We start from the raw sequence: 23,431 nt of genomic DNA on the forward strand, positions 1-23,431 counted from the left end.
AGGTTGAAAATAGAGGGATTTAAGGAATGGGTTGTGCAATTAATTCAGGAGCTACTAGAAAAAACAGAATTATCTTCTGAAAACAGAGTTAAGAGTGGGATAAAATTAAAGTGGAGTTTAAAACTAGGTAGGAAATAAAAGAAAGGGAGATATAATTAAACAGTAACAGGAGTTATTTAGAGGGATTGACAAATGTTGAAGTATTGCAAAATAGGGAGAATGTCTCAGAAGAAGAAAAGGAGCAACTGCAGAATGCTAAACAGAAAATAAGGGATTATCTCGATAATATGCACAAGTTTAGAAAGATTGCTGTTAAGCAACTGTTTTTTGATAATAATTCTATTGCACAAAAACATTTAGCACAACTCAGGCAACAGAAAGTGGAAAGGGCAGTCACCATTCTTAGGGAGACTATAACAAGGAAGACAAGAGACCCTGTAGAAGTATTAGAAATATTTCAAAATTTTATGAAAATTTGTATAAAGAAGAGAAATATGGAAATCAAGAAAAGGTACAAATGGAAATGTTTATGGAAGAATTAAATATGCCAAAGTTAGAGGCAGATGAGGCTCAAATACTAACAGGATAGGAAAGGATGAGATACAAATGTCTATGTATAACCAATCTACAGGAAAGTACTCAGGAATAGATGGTATTTCTGTGGAGGTTTGGAAGTTAGGAGGGGAAAAAATGGTAAAGATCTGGAAGGTTTTAACAGCATTTTAAGAGGAGAAGTACCAGCATCCTGGAAGAAGGCGGTGGTAATGGTGATATCTAAAGAGGGTAAAGATCCATCGGCTCCAGCTTCATACACCTCCATTTCAGTACTAAACCATGATTATAAAATGTTTATGTCTATAATGGCTAAAAGAATAGCAAAAGTGATACCAAAATTGATAACAAAATTGATAGATACAGTATGGATTAATGTGGTTTTGTGGAGGGGAGGCAAACATTTAACAATATTAACAGAACATTGATGATCCAGAGGGAATCAGAATGTAAGAAAGTACCACTTTTGTTGGTGGGTCTTGTTACAGAGAAAGCATTTGACAGAGTAGACTGGGACTTCATGAGCAGGGCAATGGAAGCATTTGCTTTCCCTGATACAATTATAAGGATGATTAGAAGAATATATGAGGGATCTGAGGTGTGAATTAAAGTGAGTGGGGTCCTCTCCAATAATTTCAGCTTGAGTAGAGGAACCAGGCATGGTTGTCCACTTTCCCCTTTGTTGTTTGTATTATATTTATAACAATTGGCAAAAAAAATAAGGGACTCAGAAATTCAAGGATATAATTGGTATGGTAATCAGGAAAAGATGGCTGTGTTTCCAGATGATATTATTTTATACTTGACAAAACCAGAAAGGGTCATTACAGTGTTGTGAAACGTTTTAAGACTGTTTCAGGATACAAAAGTAATGAAGCTAAAACAAAGGCAATAGCAATAAATTATATACTCGCATACAAATTGATCCAACAATAGCCATATTTATGAGGACATGATTAAATGAAGTATTTGGGAGTATGGATTCAAAATGACTCTGTGGTGGCAGCTAAGTATATGTGGTAAGAGACTAAACAGAAGGTAATACAAACATTGAGAAGCTGGAAGTTTTGTTATATGAATATGGATATTAAGATACAAGCCATCAAAATGTTTTTAGTCCATTTAGTCTTATACACAGGTCAGGCATGCTTTTATCAAACGGAGAAGTTGTGGATGTCAATTAAAAAAGAGTTGAAATATTTTATCTGGGAAGGGAAGACAGCAAGGGTTATGTGGGTTAAGCTGATTCCACCAATAGAACAAGGTGGACTAGGATTACCTAATTTGAGGGGGTATTTTAGAGCAACACAGTTAAGGCTCTTATACATAGCACAAGCAGAAAAGTATAATTCAAAGTGGAAAGAAATGATGCTGACACAGGGAGGAAGGTTCATAGGATGATACTAGGCTATGTGCCCGAGCGTCCTTATAAGCTTAGCCAAGAATTTTGCCCATGTTTCCTCAAAGTCAGCACCTGCTTTCCATGTTCAGCAGGGATACAGGTGGGATCTCAGGGGTGTATTTTCTGTTTCCCATCCAGTCATCCAGGTTCCTCTTAAAGAAGGCTAGAGAGTTACTCTGCTTGATATGGAGAGGGAATCTATTCCACAGATGGCAGAGTCTTTGGGACACAAATATATCCTGCCAGCAAGTTCTATTAATGTCACAAACCAGGTTAAGGCCTTGCATGCGGGTTGCGTGAGTGGAGTTTGACTTACGGATAAGCAGCAACTCCATCAAGGCTGGGTCTGAGATGGCCTTGTTTGCCAGACACAGGTAACCTCTGACCAGTCTGTACGAGACTGAGTAGAGGGACAGGGCTTTTAGCCTGTCTATATATGATAGGTGTTTGGAACCCTGGATTTTCCTGGTCAGGAACCTCTGTGGTCTCTCCAGCTGCTGCATGTGCTTGGCAAGGTACATACCAAAGGGGGCATTGTACTCCATAATTGGCCTGATAAGGGAGGAGTACAGGAATGTTATGGCCTTCTTTTTCCTGGATGAAATACCCTTATTTATGAGATAGGCTATGTAGAAAGCCTTCTGTACAACAGAGGCAATGTGGTGGTCAAAAGTCAGGTTGCTATCAACCTGGGTGCCCAAGTCCCTCACATCTGCTTGCGTGCTTAGTGCATTATTAATGTGATAATTAGTGAGGATGCCATTCTCTTCAAAGAGGATAATGATGCCTTTCTTGGCATTCAGTTTGAGGCCATGCTTCTGGCACCAGTCATTAGTTTGGGTAAGGCCCTCTTGAAGGATGTTCACATCACCAGGGGAATTTAAGACAACGCCCAGCTTGCAGTCATCTGAAAACCTGGTGAGCCACAGACCACTGGTTTTGGCTTGCACCTCAGAAAAGTATATCCCAAACAGTTGAGGCCCCAAGATCAGTCCTTGGAGTACACTGCTCATTACGGGTCTACTGCTCGAGGTGGCTTCCCCTATTTTGACTGAGTGGGTTCTATCAGTGAGTCAGTTAGTTACCCTTCTGGTAACATACAGGTTGATGCACAGCTGGGAGAGTTTATCTATTATGCCCAAGTGGGGAATAGTGTCGGAGCCTTTGGCTAGGTCAAGGCAGGTGGTGTGCACTGTCTTCCCCTTGTCCGTGGCTTTGGTGACTGTTTCAAAGTAGTCGACCAAGTTTAACAGGCATGATCTCCCTTTGACAAAACCATACTGTGTGAGGTCAAGAATTTGGAGGTTGCCAGTGTCCTTGTTTATAAGGTCCATGATAATATGTTTCATGACCTTGCAGATCAGGCTAGTTAGGCGGATGGGCCTATAATTGCCTGGGTCAGTGGATACCTCACCTTTATGTACAGGGATGACAGTGGCTGTCCTCCATTTAGCTGGGACAAAGCTGGTGCTCAGGCTTTGGTTGATTAGGGTGCCTAATGGAGCTGAGAGCTCATGCCTGAGTTCATGTAGGATACATACAGCCAGGGATGTGTCGGGTCCCACGGACACTGTATTTTTGCCTTTGAGAAGACATTAAAGACCTGCTCCGTGGTGATGAGGGGAGGGGGGCAGGTGCTGCGGATGTCCAGGTTTACTGAAGGAGGACAGGGGGGTGAAGTTTTCACTGAACCTGTCTGCCAGCAGGTTGGCTATATCTATGGTGTTTGTGTATGTGGTGTTATTGACCACCAGTTCAGAGCAGATTTGGGTGTTACCTTTGAGGTTGCAGACATGTGAAGAAGGCCTTGTGATTGTCCTTAGTGGATGTGGCTAATTTGGATTCAAAGTTAGCCTTAGAGGATTTCACCAGTGACCTTATTTCTTTGTTCAGACAAAGGCAAGATTGCTTCCAGTGTGGCACCTGCTCCTTCTTGGTCCTAGAAAGCAATTTTTTCCTTTTATTATAGTTTGTTTATTGTTGCTGTACTCCAGACAGGTTTACTCTTCCTTGAGGAAGATGATTTGGTCCTGTCATGTACTGCTGAGTCCATATAACTATGTAGGTGCTCATATAGTGTTTTAGTGTAGGCTTGGACATTAGTGCTAGTTTCAATTGAAGGGAGTGTGGCTGTGAAGTTGCTTATACCTGCTCTGAGGAGATTGTAGTCAGCTTTGAAAAAGATTTTTTGTTTGACCCTGACAAGGGGGGGGGGGGGTTCAGGGGAGATGGTGACTTCAAAAGTGATCGCTTTGTGGTCTGATCTTACCAAGGAGGATGACACTATAGGGGTGCTACAGTGCCTACTTATGTTGGTCAGGACCAGGTCCAGGGTATTTTCACCTCTCATAGAGGCATCGACCAGCTGATCCAGTGCATTGGCATTGACAAAGTCGAGGAATTTATTTGCGTTCATGTTTGAGCTAGACTAGGTCTTCCACTCTATGAGTAGTTTAAAGTTACCCAAGATCAGGGTAGAGGGTTGAATCTTGATGGATTCAAGTAAGTCCAGATAGGTGGAGTGGGTGTTCTGGGTCATGGTCGGGGGTCTGTAGCTAACTATGATTTGAATTAGTGTTTTGTCAGCAGTTAACTGCACTTGGAGTGTCTCCTGTGCGTCATACTATTTGACCAGCCTGGAGGTGTGTATGTCTGGTAAATATTAAACTCTACCTCCTTTGACTTTGTAGCCCTACATTTGGGGTCTGAAACTATGGTAGGATGAGTAACCTGGTAAGGCTGGAGTGCTCTTCACAGCTTTGAACAAGATTTCAGTGACTGCACAAATGTTAGCATTCCCCAGGGCAAGGAATGCTTGCAATGAGTGCAGTTTCACGCCAAGACTCCTAGCATTTAGCAATATGACCTTTAAATTTCATTTAGAAGAATATTTCATGTTGATAATTTTGTGCTCATGACTTTGCCTAAAAAGGCACTATGGCGAGGCAAGAGAGTTTGCCAGAAGCCTGAAGTCCAGAGAAGACAGAAGCAGGCCATCTCTGGCAAAGCATTGTGGTCTGTCAATCATGTCCTCCCAGGCTGTCAGGTACTGGATCCCTTTGGAATGATACCAGAAACTAAGCTAATTGTTAAAGTCAGTCATTTTCTGTTTGTATTGAGGCATCATTCTGGGTGATGGCAGAATGCTGCTTAAGGCTAGGGACATACCTGCCTGGGACACACATTCAGCGAGCTCAATCATCTCTCTCTTCATATAGTCCAGAGAGGTACGTCTCAAGTCATTCATGTCAACATGGACTATGACAGAGTCATAACTGTACCTGTTAAGAGACAATAGTGTGTGCGTGATATGGCGGATTCTAGCACCTGACAAGCAACTTACCGTGACTTTCTCCTTGTCTAGCCTGGTGAGGGGCACATTTGTGTGTCTCACGATAGAGTCTCCTATGACTAGTATGTTGGGTTTGTGGCTGAGCCTTAGAGGCTGTGAGACACAGACGTTTGTACTATCTGTGATGCTTGGTGCTGTTGGTTGTGATGTGCGTGTGTGTTTTTGCTTTGGAGGTCTCTTTTGTTTAGGTATGTTTTTGTTGAGAACCCCTGCATATGTAGAAGTGTGTTGTACAGATGTGGGTGGTGGTATAGGTGTGGTGTTCGTAGTGTTTGTGCAGACAACCTTCTCAGTGCCAGATGTACTGGCTTGTGACTGAGACAGCAAGGATTCTAGTTTCTTAATGTAATTACATCTCTCACATATTGTGTTCCTAGGTGGTAGTAGTAGTAGTAGTAGTAGTAGAGGGTTGTCTGTGTACATAAGGCAGTCGCTGCACTGTATCAGGATGCCCATATTAACCAGACTAGCAGGAGAAACCATAGAAAATTGTCCGTCCATGATTATCAGAATCTGTGGAAGATTGGTAAGGGATAGCAGAGTGGTTACTCTCTGAGGAGAGTACCTATAGGTGTGAGTAGGGCTGGATAAAATCAATACAGTGGCTGCAGGTGAGGGCCTCACTTACACAGGAGTGCTGGTAAGGGAATAAATGGAACTGAGATACCTCGCAAAGGGTTAAAACACCACAGCAGCAATGCGCGACAGGCAAACAGGCACAAACCCACGCAAATGCTGGGTTCCATTTCTACAAAAACTAAAGTAAAATAGAAACACTTGAATTCACTATTAAGCCCTTGTCTCTGAGCTCCTAGCTCAACACCCTATGCCAGACCACTTCCAACCAGTTCACTTACTCCCATTAAGTGCAGGCAGGCCCTGCCCAACACAAGATGGCGTAGCAGGAAACACAGGAATCACAGAAACAGATCTGGATACAGCAAAACCTGTAACCAGACTATGCTAAAGCTATTTAAACTCTGTTTAGGTTGGTTTGACACAGGAGAACAGATACACACTTAAGCAGAACAGTAGCAAACAAGAGCAAACTGACTTAAACAAATTAACCAGTAAAAAAGCTCAAAACGGAGCCCTCTTCCAGCAGTCTTCAATCAGACAAGTTCTAACTGCACACTCATGCCACTAGGGCACAGGGGAACCCTCTCCAAAAAAGATGACTTGGATTAGTGCTCAAGTTATACAAACAGATCTAGATTCAGCAGGTCTGACTCTATCTATGCTACAGCAAACAAAGCACACCAGTTTCAGAAAGAAACAGTTCATATAAGCAGGCATAATAAGCCTTCAACCAGCAGTTCCCAACTCAGAAGGGCAGAATCTACCCTCTCCTTCCACAAGATTGTAGACCACAAACCTTCTTAATGTAAAATAACTGGCCTGAAGCCCAAGTGCTTAAACCAGAGCTAAGATACCTTTAGAATAACAGACACTAAGACGTCAACCAGCAATTCCTAACTTAGAAGGATGCAAGCTCAAGAAATAAGGAGAGATTGGGATTTTGGATGCAGACTCTTAAGGAGAACAACCAAAATCATGCAGAGTATTAATGTTCTTAAAATAACAGGGAGTCTTCTAAGAACCAAACCAGCATGAGAATGGAGAAAAGAGATTTTGCCCATAGGGATGACTGTGGTTAGGGATACAGATAATAGGCAAGAGGGGGCTGGAATTTATTGGAGAAAACTGGCAAAGGAACCAAGGTATTGGGAGCAAATAACTAGAAAGGGAAAAGTAATAGAATGGGAAGAGGCCAAGAATTTATTTGGACTCCAGGTTAGAGATTGCCTTCCCTATCAAGGATTGATATCAGAGTATAGGCAAAGAGAAAGAAATAGGGGGGGGGGGCTCGTAAATGAAAGACCAGCACTGGTAGAGATTTTAATCAAATCTAGAATAGAAGCTGCTGTTAAAAAGGAATAATTAGTAAAGCATATGAAATATTGCATGATAATTATATGAACCAATCAGAGGAGCTTAGAAAGGATTTGGAAGAGAGGCTGGATAAGTAATTCACAAAGAGACAATGGGGGGCTATATGCATATCTCCCAAATATGTAACAAAGTCTAGAAGATTTAAGATCTTTGTCTGAAAGTGTTTACACAAGTATTTTTATACCCCAAGTAGACTCCAAAGAATTTTTCCTCCGGTGGATAGCACATGTTGGAGGTGTGATGGGCAAGAAAGAGGTAGCTGGGACCATATTTTTGGAGTGTAATGAGCTGGCAGACTTTAGGAATTCCCTGCAGATTGTTCTGTTGGAGATGCTGGATGAACAAATTGGACTGACTGGAGAGATGATTTTTTTGAGTTATACTACAGAATCCAAACTGCCTTGACATAGTAAGGCCTTATTGACTAATTATGGTGGCTGCCAAAAAGCAGTTACTAGAAAATGGAAATCAAAGTCTAGACCAACTTTACTAAAAGTAGTGAATATAGTAACAGAGATAAAACAACAGGAACTGGGATTGTTAGAAAATGGAAGGAGCAAACTACATAGGAAAAATGGTAATTGTGGGAACAATATATGCAGAAGAGGAACAAGGTTTAAGAGGCAGGATTTGAATGAGCCATATAATGCTTAACTGACAATGACTGGATGGTTTATGAATGATGTATAATGTTTGAAAGTATAGCTGTTTCAATGGTTTCTGTGGTGTAAATAGTTTGCAACTAAAGTAGTATCATTTTGTATGTTTTTCATTTATATAAATGTAAGATTGCCTTGTCATGTGTGAAAGTTTAATAAAGATGATTGGAGGAAAAAAAAGCTGTCAAAGTACTTTGTGCTTTTTTTTGTAACTAGTAGTATATGGAACTGATAAAGCTCCTTGCATGCAATGAATTATAATCAGGTCTCCCAATTATAACCCTTTATGGATTGCCAAGATTCACCTCCTGAGTTTTGCTCTTGAGGTGAAGTTTCCTGGTATCCATATCTCAAACATATAAATAAACTGAATGTGATCGGCAACCTAATCATAATCCTCTGTATAGTATGTTATCAGACTACCACCCTCTGATTTTATATCCAGTGAATAATTTAGAATTTCTTTAAAGGTCATAGGTTTCTGCTCTGGTGGTCTCTGTGAGCACTCTGAGGGGCTTAAAAATAACATAATCTTTGTGATTTTGCCTAATTATGATGGCTTTGTGCACCAAGAGGAGTACATGGAGCTGTTCACAGGGACATATGTATGCTAGTTTAAAAGTTGTTTGGGATGAAGTAAGGTGAGAAGAGTATGTAAATGTTCTGATTCACTGTTGGACTAATCTCACCTTTTCATTTTAAGTATGCTGAGACCAGCTGTAGTATCACCAGAGAGAGGTTAGTATAGAATAAAGCTTCTTACTTTTAGTTTGCGTTATGAACTTTGCAAATTTTATTATTATTTTTCCTTATAAATCACCAGTAGATTCAAGCACATGTACAAATATGTCTTCTACAAGCACGGCCCTGCCTGTGGAGATTTTAGCTTTGAAGACGTCAGGAGGGGTGTCTGCCATTTCCCATAAATGTGGAATTCTTACTCCATTAGCATCATTACCTTTGTGCCACCAGATTTAGCCTACAGTGAGAAGAAAATTAAGGTATAGCCAAACTAACCTAGCTCAGCTGATGAGTAAACAAAAAGTTTAAGTTCTGATTTATATTGTGTATCTCTATGTATAATTTGCTCTCGTAGTCCATCATGAGTAACTGTCATTGGTAGTTCAATAGAATTAAGATAGATAATGATTTCAAAAGAAGTGTTAAAAATATAAGCAGTGTTGTAGTGTTTGTTATATGCATCAGTATGGTACTTTGAACTTGACTGTTTCATGATTTGCCAAGTTACAGTTTCATTAGCAGAATACAAATATGGTGCCTTAGGAACGATCTCAAGTGAGTGAAACAGGGGAAGTTGGAACTGGACTAATACTCTGTTTCTGTAATTTTGTGAAGTTATTTTGAATGACTTAATAGGCATGTATTTTGAAAATTTGAAATGTAACATTTCATTATTTGATTCTGTCACTTTTTCTGCTGTTCATTTTTCTGGGGGGGGGAGTGCCAGTCAGATGGTATTTGTTTCTCTTCTGTTTTCCAGTTGGTTGAATGTTTGAAAAATTTTTTTCTGTTTTTTGATAGTTTGTTTCCATGATTTGTTTTGCCTACTTCCCTCGATTATTTTTGTTTTTTTTTTTAGTGTTTAGAGTTGATTTTGTAAAAGGGTTGAAGCTAGTTTGTTATTGTCTGTATAGAACTTTGGCTGTGATGGCTTTGCTGTGTCTTATGCTAAACCCTTCTCTTACAGAGAATATTGCATTTCTTTCCCATTTCCCTAATGCAATAGCATCTAGAGCTATCTCTGTCAAACCCGCCCCTTCTATTTAAGAGAATTTTATATTTTTTTCCTTTTTCATTTCCGGCTTGTCCCTAGCCTAGCACTGAGGAGTGATGGTTGTAGAGGAGATCAGAAGTATAGTACTGCATACTTCTGTAGCAATAATGAAGTCTTTTGATATTGATCTGCAAATTCCATATGCAATGAACTAGGAGACAGTAGTGCATAGGTTTCTAGTTTTGTTCCATTATATTTTTCAGAATTTTTAAAGTACTGATTGATGTTTTTCTTTGTTGTAGAATAATTTACTTTGGAGGCTATGGAAGCAGGAGTCATAAAGAACTCGGTGACTGTTTTGATGTTCATGATGCAACTTGGGTAAGAAATCTGGCCTTTTTTTCTGTGACGTGTATAATTTTCTTTTGCTTGTTTGTGAAGAAGTATTGTGTGTTCACCCTTGTTCTCCATGGGTGCAGAATATACTGGGTATCGACAGTAGATTGTGCTGTGAATAATGTACTCAGTTTGATGTCCAAATATTTCAGACCTGAAAAAAACACTCAGTATTGTTTACTCTGTTGTAGGATGTAATATTAGTTGTGTTGATTTGATTAAGAATTTCACCCTGTAATAGAAGAAAAAAATGACCTGAAGTTGTATGTGGAATCAAGAGGAATAGGATTGTAATGCTACTAAATCACCTTGTATTTCTGCTTCTGGGTGTGGCACACAACCATGTGATTCGCATTATACACGCATCATGTGCTACTTGGTTGTTACTTAGCCAATGACTACAGTATATGTGCTCCCTTCAGTGTGAATGCATTATGTCACCCCATTTAGAAAATAAGCTAAAATAAACGTTTGTGGTAGGCATTGTTTAAAAGAAACTAAAACTGTGTGATTGGATATCACCCCATTAAATAGAGTTGTTCAAGTTCAATAGAGACAGTCATATGAAAGGAGATAGATTTCTTTCTGCAAGCATTTTTGTCACTTGACTGCAGTCAGATAACTTGATGTATCTCTAGTTACAAAGGGTAAGCCTGGATTTTGTGTGCCTGTAACCAGCTGAAATGTTGTTGTTGTTGTTGTTTGTCTTTCGGCTTTTCCCGGTTAGGGGTCGCCACAGCAGAACTCCGGTCTGCTAATGATTGGCAGTAGATTTTCATGAACGCCGAGGTGCCAGCTCGATGTCCAACCTTCAATGAAGGCACGCCCATTTACGCATGTCTTTTGAACGCCCACCCAACCGTGGGGAGGACATGCAGACTCCACACAGAAGGCACTCCCCGCACTCCAGCCGAGAATCGAACGGGAGAACCTCTTGCTGTGAGGCAACAACGCTACCACTGCACCACCACGGATCCTGTAACCAGCTGAAATGCATTTGCTTAAATATGTATTTGGGGTTTTTTTTAGTATGATTGTAGTTAAATGATTGAAAGTGTACCCCGAAGCAAATTAATGTTCATAAAAAGTCACTGCTGCAGTACCCTTAGCTATATGGGTCATATCTACCAAGGATATAACAATCACCCAGTCTTCCAAAGCTTTCGGCTTCCTCCACACTTGTCACGCAGGCTGCCGTTAGCTTGAGCTCTGTAGGGTGAAAGCAGATGCCTTGAGTACCAGACTCCCCTCCCCCCACTTTCTTGTCACCCATGAGAGAGGTCCTTTTGAGCTTCAGAGGATGGCTGGTTCCTGTCTTCCATAACTGGGCAGATAAGTTTGCTTTGTGGACTTCCTTCCACACATTTAAATTTTTTTGTAAAAATAGTACTAGGTCTCTTTAAGAATACTGTCATTTTCACTGTGCTTGCTATTTTGAAGGGATTATCTGGCATGCTATTTTTAGCAAGGACTGTCTGTGGGATACTATCTTGTGAGAAAAGTGTGCTGATTTTGAACAAATTTGTATTCTTTATTGGGGTTTGTGTGTTTTAAAGAAGTTTTTTTTGTGTGTTTGTATGCATGTGTTTACTTTTGTGGCATCTGATTCCTTTTGACACTACTTACTAGAGATCAGGCTTCATTCTCGGGAGGGACATGGAACAACTTTACTGGTATATCAGTTCCTTCTCTCTCTGTACTGAAGATGAAGAAAACTGCCAAAGAGCCTTTGAACACACAGTGGGCTTAGTCGGTACCTCAGACACTGGTGGGTGACTCTGTTGTGGCCAGTAGTTTTTCCTCAGACCATTCATTTCCTTTGAAGGCGAATGGCCGAGGTACCAGTGATGGAGTAAAAAATTCAAACTTCTTTTTTGTGTGGTCCTGCTTCTTGCTGTTTGGTTATTATTTCTCATTCATTTCTTTTCTCTGGAGCCCTCTGGTATAACCACTTCAGCCACCATGGAATGGGGGTTAGCCACATCTTCTGCAGCTGCTCAAGTGACAATAGCAGGCATGGGAGAGACATTTTCTTTAGTCTTGGGAGTTTCAGTGAGGAGTGCATCCCTATGTAGCCTGGGGAAGAAACTTATTCCCTGGAATGAGGTTCCATGCATGAGTCAGTCCCTGTCTAGAGATGCCCCTAGAGAGAATAAACAGAGTTAAACCATTATCTTCTAACACTTGTCCTCTTGATTGGGGACAGATTGTTTATTTGGCAAAAGAATTGTAGGCCTTAAAACCCCTTGAGAATGGCCTGAATAGTTTGAAAAAATAGGTCAATGCTCTCAAATTCTGAGGCTTCCCTGTTAGATGAAAATGATAGGGATAGAAACAGGCATTTTCTGTTGTTTTTTTTTTTTTTTTTTTTTTTTTGCTACTCATATCCCAGACTTTGATTCTGAGGAAGATGTTTCCTCAGAGTCTCCTTTTTCTTAGGCTATTCCTAGAATGAACAATATGTTTCAGTGGGAGAAAGTTGAAATTCCCTCATTTTTGAAGAACTGTTATGTATGGTTCTAGTGCATATTCCACTAACCACTCCTGATATTCATCATTCTCAGTGTTGCAGTAGCCTGTTAGACTTGTATCCTGCCATGGGTACAGCAGCTGAACAGACTGTCATGCTGTCTGATTATAAATTAATCCTTTTTAGAGGAAGCTATGTAAATAGCCGGCGAGACTAAACATCTTCAGTACTTTCTTTCGCCCCATGCAGATACAGCTGTGAGGCTTCTCAGGAACAATGGTTGGCCAGAGCTTCCTGTCAGACAGATAAAATCCCTGTGGAGAGCCCTTCCATAGTTATTTTTATGATTTAGGAATATTTTTTGTATATTTTCCTGTTTTCTCTAGGTGGTCTGGTTTTCTCCCACACTCCAAAGACAATGCAATATGTGGTTTGGGCACTCTAAATTGGCCATAGGTGTGTGATTTGTATGGGGGGTAATGGAAGAACAACCATGGCAGGGCTTGCATATGGCAGTATGCACCTTGGCTGTAGATGATTGTCACTGTTGAAGTGACACTGACACCTTACCTCACCTCGTGCAAAAATGGGAAAAAGGGACTGTGGATGGATGGATGAACTCACCTTTTTTCTCTCAGAATTGAAGAATGTCACTTTAAGAATACCAGCTTTTCAGTAATGATGGTAGACATTCCCCAATTACCGCTATTGTAGCACTAAGAATTACTTTCTAGGTATAACCTGCCTATCTAGGTTTTGTGGCTTATTTAATGTTTTTTAAAGCTAATTTGGTCCATTTGTCAGTTGGAAAGGGTATTTTAATGGCATAAACTGTGTAAAGTGTTAATGCTTATGTAAACTTCATGACAACTTACGTGCTTCATTTTTATTGAACAGTTCACTTCAGGGAAAGTATCTCTGTTTTTGAGAGGGAGTTATTGTGTTTTGCTTGTATAACTTTAGTGTTAGGGAATTGGGACTTCTTAAAGGGAAGTCTACTGCTTTTGTGCACTATGTGACAACTTACCTTCCGACATACCCCTTCCAGTGTAGTTTACTTGCAGTCAGGATTCTGTCTCGGTCTTGCTGTTCCTTCTTTCAGTGTTCCTAAAAAATAGTTAAAGTTCAACCCCTTGCCTTTAGTGTGGGCTCAGTCAGTGCCTCAGCTAATGGTAGGTGACTCTGCAGTGGCCATTGCTGGTTCTTAGACGGTTTCCTTGAATCCCTCTGGTCTACCCTTGCAGGCCACTGGGGATCAGGCATGTTCTCTTCAGCTGTTCCAGTTGTCCATTGTGGGTATGGGAGAACCATCCGTTATAGGTGCTTGAGACACTACAGAGGGTCTTCTAAGGGTAACCAGGGAAAGAAACTTCTTGCTTGTGATGATATGCCTACTTCTCAGTCAAGGATTCTGATAGGAAAAATAAATATTGTTAATCATTCTGATAACAGAGAGGTGGTTTTTGTGTGTATAAATGATGTCTTTACCTTACCCAGCAGTTAGTTACCAATTGCCTCTTCCTGTTTCTTATTCCTCCGCTACAAATAATGACGATGTTCTTTCAGATTATTATGATGTGGACAGAGAGAGGGTTATGTCATTTGAGAGTTCTGTTGCCCGGGATTCTAAATCTTTAGACTGTGAGCCTGAAACTGTACAAATGGAGACTTTCTCTGAGACTGTTTCTAAATTAAAGGATGTGTTTTCTTGGCAAGAGGTGGATGTTCCCTCTAAATTTGGCAGATACTATGATTTTTCAGACCATGAAGTCCCATGTACTGCACCTAACCTTCCCATTTTGTTAGCTTTGGACGATTCTTTTAATGCTGCCTGCATTCTCTTAATTCTCAACCATCAGTACCAAAATGCAGATAAACTGTATAATGTCTCTCAAACTAGTAAGTGCCTCTTCTCATCTTAGGACAGGTCCATTAGCTATTTTGTCTTCTGCTTCTGGTGCAAACAGGTTTCTTGCCACCCCTAAACAAGTCCGTGGAGATAAAGAGGGTAAGCTGTTTCACAGACTGGTTAAGAATCTCTTTTCTACATCTACTTTAGCATTTAGAATTCTTAAATTACCAGGATTACATGTGGTAGTTTAGGCTAAAGTATGCCAGTAGTTTGAGATAGTTTTCTGCTTCCCAGCCTCTTAAAGGTAGGTCTTACTTGAATTAGATTGTTTCTGACTTGTCTCAAGTTTCTAAACATGGCTTAAAAAGTGTGTCTGATTTTGCTATTACTGTTTCCAGGGTTTCTGTTTCATCTGCAGTCCTGAGAAGATTTGTCTGGGTACGTAATCAAAAATTCCATTATTTAATGCTATAAATGTTGAATTTCCCTCTGGTTAGGGAGGTTTTATTTGGGCCTTCTGCTATGCAGGTCTTTATGCATTGGGATGAGAGGGGTAAATTAATGCAGGAAGCTTCTATGATTTTTTTACATCTCCAGGCTCTTTCCTCCCAAATTCTTTACTTTCTTTAAAAGACAAAGCAAACAAGCAATGCCTGCTGCTAATAGACAGACATCTAAGAAAAGGTGGCAGGACGGGAACAGTAGCAATCCCAAAATGAAGGGAATTTTTCTTAAAAAGGGTCAGGTTCCCTCCTCAAAATGACTGCCAGAAACCCAGTCACCTTTCCTCCCTTTCCTGTCCCTGTATGTCTTCCTTTTTCACAAAATCTGACCCTCATTGCTCTCTTTTGGAAACAGATTGTCTCAGACAAATTAATTTTGAATGTGATTCAGGGGGTTTAAAGTTGGCAATGGACAGAAATTCCCCCTCATTCATGGGGATTCCCCATACCCTTCCTATCAGAGTTGTTTCCTCAAGTGTTCCAACAAAAATTAGAAGCAGGAGCCATAGAGCATGTTCCTGCATAACAAATCGGAAAATGTTTTTACTCCAGAATGTATCTGATTTCAAAGAAGCACTGTTGGAGAGCAGTTTTGGATCTATTGTTTCTCAGTGTTTTGTAAATATTCCTAAATTCAAGGTGCGGACCTTTCAAACAGTGTTAGCTGTGGTCCCAGCTCAGAATGTTATGGTAACCTTAGATCTCAAAGATACTTACCATACATTCTAATAGCAAGCAACCTAAAAGGATTTCTAAGATGTTGTGTGTCTTGGTCACGTTATCAATTCTCTGCATTACCTTTTGGGTTGTCTGCTGCACTAAGAGTATTTACAAAGTGCTTAGCCCCAGTGCTAGCCTACTGCAGAAAGCAGGGTATGCACATTTTTCTTTATTTATATATTTGTTTTTTTTGTGCCAAGTCTTTTTCTAGTTGTCAGGAGTCATTAACGAAGGTATATTCTCTCCTTAATTATCTGGTATGCAGGTATTCTCCTTTCCTCACTCCATTTCATGGGATTGTGTTTATAGGTTGCCTGATAGACACTGTGTTACAAAAGGAAGAACAGTTCAGACAGAACAATGCACTTTGTAAACACTCTTAGTGCAGTATTAATTAAATGTTTTCTGTGATTCGGGCCATAAAGTTTCTATATCATCTTTAGAACCCAAGTCCTCTCCAGATCATTACAGACAACACCAGAGTTATAAGACAGAGAAGCACCAAGTTGTATCTTTTGTGCTGGCTGGCAGTGATAGCTTGGGAGTTAGCTGTTAAGTACTCCTTAACACTTCAGGCATCTTACATACTGTCAGAGCAAAACACAGTGGCATACAAGCTAAGGAGGTCCTGGGCAGACCTTCAAGAGTGGAAACTCAACAAAGATGTCCTCCAGGAATTGATTAATATGTGGGGAACACCTCAGGTATATCTGTTCGCCTCATTTCAAAACAGACAGATTCTGTCTCAGGACTCCTTGCAGTCAGGCCTGGAGATCATACTCTTTTTCATTCCCTTGGTCATGGGTATTGCTATATTATTTTCCAGTGATTTCTGGGATAATTCTAAAGATTCAGAAAGACACTAAAAAATCATTGTAGTGACTCCCTTCGGGCCCAGGCAAAATTGGTTGTCCCTTCTTTTGGAATTAGCCATGAGTGATTACCACAAACTTCCTTAAAGACTGAATCTACTCACACAAGACAAAGGGAGTTTGAGGTATCCCAACATCAAACAATTTCACCTAACTGCCAGGATAATTAAATTTTGATACCTTTTAGGCACCTCTTTCATGAGGATAGACAGCATTTTACTGAAGGAGGCAAGAAAACTTGCTACTAGAAAATCATATATTGGCAAATGGAAGAGATTCTGTAGTTTTTACCTAGCCAGTGACCAAGGACCCATCAGGGAATTTATCTCACTAGTGCTCAAATATTAGTGTGAGTTACTATCCTCTGGCCTTTCTTATTCTTGTATAAAAGTTCATCTTGTGGCCACTTCAATATGTCTTCCCGGGTCTACTTCTTATAAACAAAGTCACACTTACCCGACTTTCATAACATCGAGCCGAGAAAACCGAAAGTCCAGAACACCGACCACTTTTAACACCAATGTTTAACTAAAGGTAAGTACCCGTTGGCCAACCTGACAAACAAACTGAAATGGAAGCAAAGAAAACACACCCACATGCGGGGCTGCACCCCCCACCTAAATATACTAACTTTGAGATCGCACTACCGTGGAGATCAGGGGCAAAGGTCAACATGCTGGCCAAGCAGTTACTTACCTTTAGTTACATGTCGGTGTTCCAAGCAGTTGGTGTTTTGGACTTTCGGTGTTCTTGGCTCGATGTTATGAAAGTTTGGTAAGTGGGATTTTGTTTATATCAAGGGGACCCATCTTCCTATATAAGCTTTTTCTTCTCTTTTTATAGTCACACAGTTTCTACAAGGAGTTTTATACCTGAGACCTCCTCGTGGACAGGTTCCTTCTCCTTTGGATCTCAATTTTGTACTGGAAGAACTAACTGTATCACTCTTTGAACCTCTCTGTCAGATTTGCTTTAGGTTTATCAATTGGAAAACTGCTGCTGTTATTGCTGTGACATCTTCAAGTAGAGTATCTGAGTTGCAAGTTGTTGTGGTGGGATAACTCTATATGTTTTGTTTTTTTTTTTTGTTTGCAAAGACAGGGTCACTCTATGTGCAAACCCCTCTTTTTATGCTAAAGGTTGTTTCAGAGTTTACATTGAATAAGGCCATCATGCTCCCTGTTTTTTTTTCCAGATCCTAAAAACAAGGGAAAGATGATTCTACACACTCTGGACGTGTATAGGCAACTCAGGTACTGCCTTGGTAGAACAAAGCTCTTCAGGAAAGTTAACCAACTGTTTATTTCCTCTTCTATGTCTAAGAAAGGTCAACCCATATGTAAAAAGACTATTCCTAGGTGGTTAACTTCTGTCACGTCTGCAGCAGTTACAGGGCTCGGGGGTCAACTCCAAAGTTGTCAAAGCCTTCTCTTTCTCTTGGGACCTTGGCACTAGATAGCTTGGCTCTGACACCAGCCTTGAAGCAGATCTGGATCAGTTCCTGATACCAGCTCAGTTTGGAAGGTTCAGCTCCATCTGGAGCAGTGTTGGGTTCCCCCCTGCTTCTACCTTTGAGGCAGTATAGAGAGTGCTGTCCATTTCTGGTGAACAGACTTAGTTTAGTTTCACAGCTCCACCTCTCCCCCAAGGAAAGGCCTTCGGTTCTGATCTGCTCCTCTCATCCCATCGGAACAGCCGGTTCCCCCTGAGATGCAAGATGGTCCACATCCAGGATCCCACTCAGTCTTCTGAGTCCTGTCTGGAGTATTCCACCACAGAGGCCCCTTGGAAATGTATGTGCAAGAAGAGGCATGTCGATTCCCCACAGGAGTCACTCACTGAAGACATGGATTTCAGTGACGGAGAAAGGTCCCCAGTTCACCTCTTGATGACTTCTCATTCGGGGAAATCCTGGAACGTTTGATACAGGAAGGCAGTTGGTCTTTCGAAGCCCCCTCTTCAGAGGACTCAATCTTCCTTGAGGCCTTTGGATCCAGCTCAGCTACTTCATGGGTGGTCTCCCTGGTTAATGAAATGGTGGATTTAATCGCTTGACAAGCACAGAAGGATACGGATGTGGCAGAACCTGTTCCCTGGAAACCTGATAAGTTTCTTGTGACACTCAAGGATCAGCAGCATTGGAGCAAGGGCCTGGCAGTAGATGCCATAATAGTACTGGCACCAGCCAAAAAAGAGTTGGGCAAAGATAGCTCATCTGGCCATCCCCCTAACAGGGAATCTAAGGCACTGGACAGGTTTGGGAAGTGAGTTTATTCTTCAGCTACCTTTGCTTTGAAGATGCCGAATTTTCTGGTACACAAGACAAGATTTAAGAGAAATTTGATGAGGAACTCCCCAAAGTTCTCTCAGGGCCCATGATGGCTGTGAAGGACAAGAAAACTATGGACTCACAACTGGCCACCCTACAATCCCTATCAGGAGACATGCTTGAATGCCCTTGTATGACTTTGCAAAGCCTTTCAGGATGTCCTTTATCAATGCCCCTTTCGATGGTTCGACGCTTTCCAGACCAAAAGTCAAGGATATGCTCTCTAGATGTGAGCAAGTCAGGCAAACCCTTTCGACCATAGGGATATGGTTCTGTACCCCTAGAGGTCCTTCTGTAGAAACCAGAAGGGGATAAGAAGCTGTGGTTCCAGAAGTCCTAAGGGTTCTACCCAGACACTCCTGGAGATAGATCTCCCCCCAGGGCATGGAGGGGATTTGAATGGCAGAGGTCACTTGCAAGGCAGAGGAGGCCCATAGTACAAAGGCTTCATGGGCCTGTTCTCTGAGAGGCCTTATCAGCACTCCTGAATGGTTGCCTGGATGCCGTGCTCTGGAGGCAGTCAGGAGTTGCTTGTTTCTGCACTCAGAGGACTGGACATCCATCACTAAAGATATCTGGGTGTGGAGGATCAGAACCAGAGGCTATTCTGTTCATTTTCTTTTCCTTCCTCCTTTAACTAAGAAGCCTCCAATGTACCACCTTCTCAAAGAAAGGCAGCTACTGTAGAAATAAAAAAGCTGCTAGACAAGTGAGTCATCCTGAGGTCCCACCAGACCAACACTGATCCCAGAATCTATTCAAAGTTCTTTTTAGTAACAAAGAAGAACAGGGACCTCAGGCCCATTTTGGATCTCAGTCATCTCATTCAGTATGTCAAATGCACCAAGTTCCAGATGGTCACAGTACAGTCAATCCTCCCTCTGTTGTGAAAAGATGATTATATGTGCATGATAACCTTCAGGATGCATACTTTCACATTGTGATGGACAGATAGTCCAAACAGTTTCACCGCTTTCAGCTGGAAGCCAGTGACTTTCAGTTCAGAGTACTACCCTTTGGTCTCACCATGCCCTCCAGGTCTTCACCAGATGAATGGCAGTGGTCTCAGCTCACCTCAGACTGCAGGGGTTCTGGATGTTTCTGTGTCTAGATGACTGGCTCATTACCACTCCTACCAGGTCTCTTCTCATTCAGGCCAGAGCTCTCTCTGCTCCACCTTTGCTACCAGTTGGGGATCACAATAAACCTTGAAAGAATCTCAGTTTCTTCTGGTTCAGATGTTGGAATTCATAGGTGTGCATCTAGATACAACTACCACGATAGCAAAACTGCCAGACCACAGATTATTCACCCTGCAAAACCAGGCATTAAAGGTCCTGTCCTCTCCCATGCCACCAGCCAGATTGGTTCACCAATTTTTGGGGTCAGTGGTGCCATTCATTATACTTTTCCCACTAGCCAGATATTACATGACAGTTCTGTGGTGGACACTTGCGGTACAGTAGTGCATCAGGTACCAATAAATGAGTTTTCAGATTCGACTGACAGACATTTGTAGGATACACATAAAGTGGTGGATTCTGTCTCCCAAGGTATCTGAAGGCCATCCATTTGTGTTTCCCCCAATACCACTGTGACCACTGATGCTTCCCTGCTGGGGTTGGAGGGCATTACATAGGAAAGACGGTCCAAGACACATCGTCTCCCTCAGAGGCCAGACTCTCCATTTATGTTTTAGAGAAGAGGGCAGTTCTGCTAGTGTTGCAGGCCTTCCAAGATGTCCTCCTTCTAGGGATGATTTTGTTAGTCATCTGATACATCAACAAACAGGGGGTGTAGAACAGAGTGTTTGTTATACCTTTAAGAAGCATTTCCAGATGTAGGCACATGCATATAAATAGTGAGAATGTGCAGGCAGCGGTACCATTTTTAGAGCACAGCCAGAGTGTTAACATGTGTGAGTATGGTAGTCAGTCTGTTTATAAGTTTAAGTTACAAAGCCTCATTCCTGATGTGTTTGCTTGTAATAAAGCTGCTTGAACTGAATCCACAACTGTTTGTCTGTTGTATCCTGACCAGACGAGCAGTATGGTGTCAGAACCGGGACTGAGAGTACAACTTCTTCAAGCCATGAGGTGCTGGGTTAAAGGTGAAGGAAGATTGAGCAGGTTGAGTGATACAGAGCTGAAACAATCAAAAAAGGGCCAGAAACAAACTTCAGGTAATCAAAATTTGCAGAAACAATTTATTTTGCAAAGAAAATTAAAAGGAGCATTTGTAAGGCACAAACCACACTATCAGTTTAATGAGTAGCACAAAACGTATTATTAATCAAACGAAAGGCATGAAACGCATTATTAATTAAACGAAATGTTCAAAACCATGATATTTGATAAAACTAGCAGAAATATTCATATGGGGCTCAGAATTGTTTCCGATTTGCATAACAAGCATATTTAAAGTAAAACGTGCTCAAGAAAAGTATAATGAGCATGACAAGAGATTAAATGAGCATATCAAGTACAATAAAAAGGCAAATAAGCTTAAAAATCAAGACGACTGAATGTTTTTCAGCAAAAGACCGTGTTATAGGCATAAACTTTTGCATTGACTAAAGCCATTCAAAACATAACTAGAGTTGTTTGAAGTATCTCAGTGTGTTTGCAGTGTGTGTGCTTTATTGCAGTGCAATTATTTCAAAGAGCTTGCTGTGTACAAAGTACAGTTATATTGCAAAGTGCAAAGTACAGCCATTTCAAAGAATTTTCTTGTGCTGTGTACATTTATTTGCAGAGTGCTGCCATTTCAAAGTGTTTTTTACACTGTACAGTTATTTTGCAATGTACAGCCAATTTGAAAGGTTCCTGTGCTGTGTACTGTTGCATTCATTTCGAAGTGTTTCTTACTCTGAGCTTCTTCTGCTGTGTACAGTTTGTTCACAACATAGAGTAATTTCAAAGTATTTCTTACACTGATAAGGAGTGGATTCACAAAGTACAGTGATTTTAAAGTGTTCTTGTGCTGCAGAGACTTATTTGGCAAAGTACAGTTATTTCAAAGAGTCTGTTGTGCTTTTGGGCATAATTAGAAGTTCTGGTATACATATATATATATATATATATATATATATATATATATATATATGTGTGTGTGTGTGTGTGTGTGTGTCTGTGTACATGTTTGTACGTCATTTCAAACACATTCACTACTGTGTGTTGATATGACAGAGGCATTTCTCAAACCCAGTCCACTGTTGATATGACAGAGGCATTTCTCAAACCCAGTCCACTTGTGTTTGATCATAATATTGCAGAGAATTAGAGAGTATTTGAGCAGGAATGCGATATTTTCATACAAGCAGCTTTTTCCTGACAAAGATGCATGTACAAGGGCATTCATTTTGCTTAACTTAGCTGGGTTAAAAGCCATTGAAAGAGAGTGTTAATTTGTGTATGCACCAGCAGTATATGCAGGAGAGGGGGAATACCTCCAAACTGTTGTACCAGCTGAATCAACAGAGGACCCTGAGTGCTTGAAACATAAATTTAGAGAAATGTGCAACCCCCAGACAAATGTTACATTAGAGAGGCACCTGTTTTATACAAGAGACCACAAGCCAGGTGCGACTTTTGCAGCTTATATCACTGACTTGAGAAATAAGGCTATAATGTACAGATTTGGTGATTTGAAAGATGAGTTAATAAAGGACAAGATTGTGTCTGGGGTTAATAATGCTGCAATGAGAAAGATTTTGCTTTGTGACAGTGATTTAACATTGAGCAAAGCTGTCGAGATTTGTCAAATCCACAAAAAAAGACACACAAGTATGCTCACAGTTGATAAGAGCATGGTTTCAGCAGCCTCTAGACTCAGAGCAAGTGTAGACAGCATGCAGCACGTGGCAAGCAGAAGTAGACCTAAGCACATGGCAGCTGCAACCCCTGCAGGATTCCCAGGGAGGACCAGTAACTTTCTAGCAAGTTCCAAGACTAGCTCAGCAAAGCAGACATGCTCAGTGCAGTATAAGGGTGAGTCAGCAAAACCCAAGTCAAGTCTTATTGTTAACTGTTGTAATTGTGGTGCCAGTCATGAGTGTAAAAGAGAGACGTGCTTAGCATTTGGTAAGTAATGCCACAAGTGTAAAAAAAAAGGGAACCACTTTCAAAGGTTTTCTAATCAAGCAAGCCTCATTCAGTTATGAAGAAAGGTCACTCAAAAAAGCAAGTTGATCATGTGGAGAGCTGCAACCCTACTTTTTATGTAGATGGTGTAGCAGTAGTCGGTGAAAAGGTTAATGCAGTAGATTTCTTTGCAAAGAATGAAGTATTTTGTACTGTCCTGATCAATGTTAAGCCCATGGAGGTCAAAGTAGATACTTGTTCAAAGTGTAATGTTATGTCAGCAGAAACATTTGCTGGAGTGAGAGCTGGTGAGCAACTTAATTTGGCTAATTGTGCGAAGCTTATTGCTTATGGAGGTGAGGAGATTTAAGCCTAAGGCTCAGTAGTGCTTTCATGCTATTCAGCTGGGAATAGCTACAGGTTGCAATTTTGTATAGTCAGAAGACCTGTGCAGTCATTATTAGGTCTCAGAGACAGTTTGAGAATGAAACTGCTTTCTTTCTTTTACCAAAGAAGTACATCATGTAAGCACATGTCTCAGTTCCAGTTTCAGT

General features: G+C 40.9%; 1 protein-coding gene across 2 annotated transcripts in view; it reads left to right on the forward strand.

Annotated features, from left to right (window-relative positions):
- The window catches only part of KLHDC1 (kelch domain containing 1), a 1,632,092-nt gene that overhangs the window by 701,783 nt on the left and 906,878 nt on the right, over window positions 1-23,431 (forward strand). For both annotated transcript variants that reach the window (XM_044074282.1, XM_044074283.1), the window contains one exon: window positions 9,956-10,034. In XM_044074282.1, the coding sequence (XP_043930217.1) occupies window positions 9,956-10,034 (79 nt within the window). The remainder of the gene's footprint in view (window positions 1-9,955; window positions 10,035-23,431) is intronic.

This window comes from Protopterus annectens, chromosome 6.part0 (assembly GCF_019279795.1).
Source record: "Protopterus annectens isolate FY-2018-M chromosome 6.part0, PAN1.0, whole genome shotgun sequence".
NCBI classification, from domain to species: Eukaryota; Metazoa; Chordata; order Ceratodontiformes; family Protopteridae; genus Protopterus; species Protopterus annectens.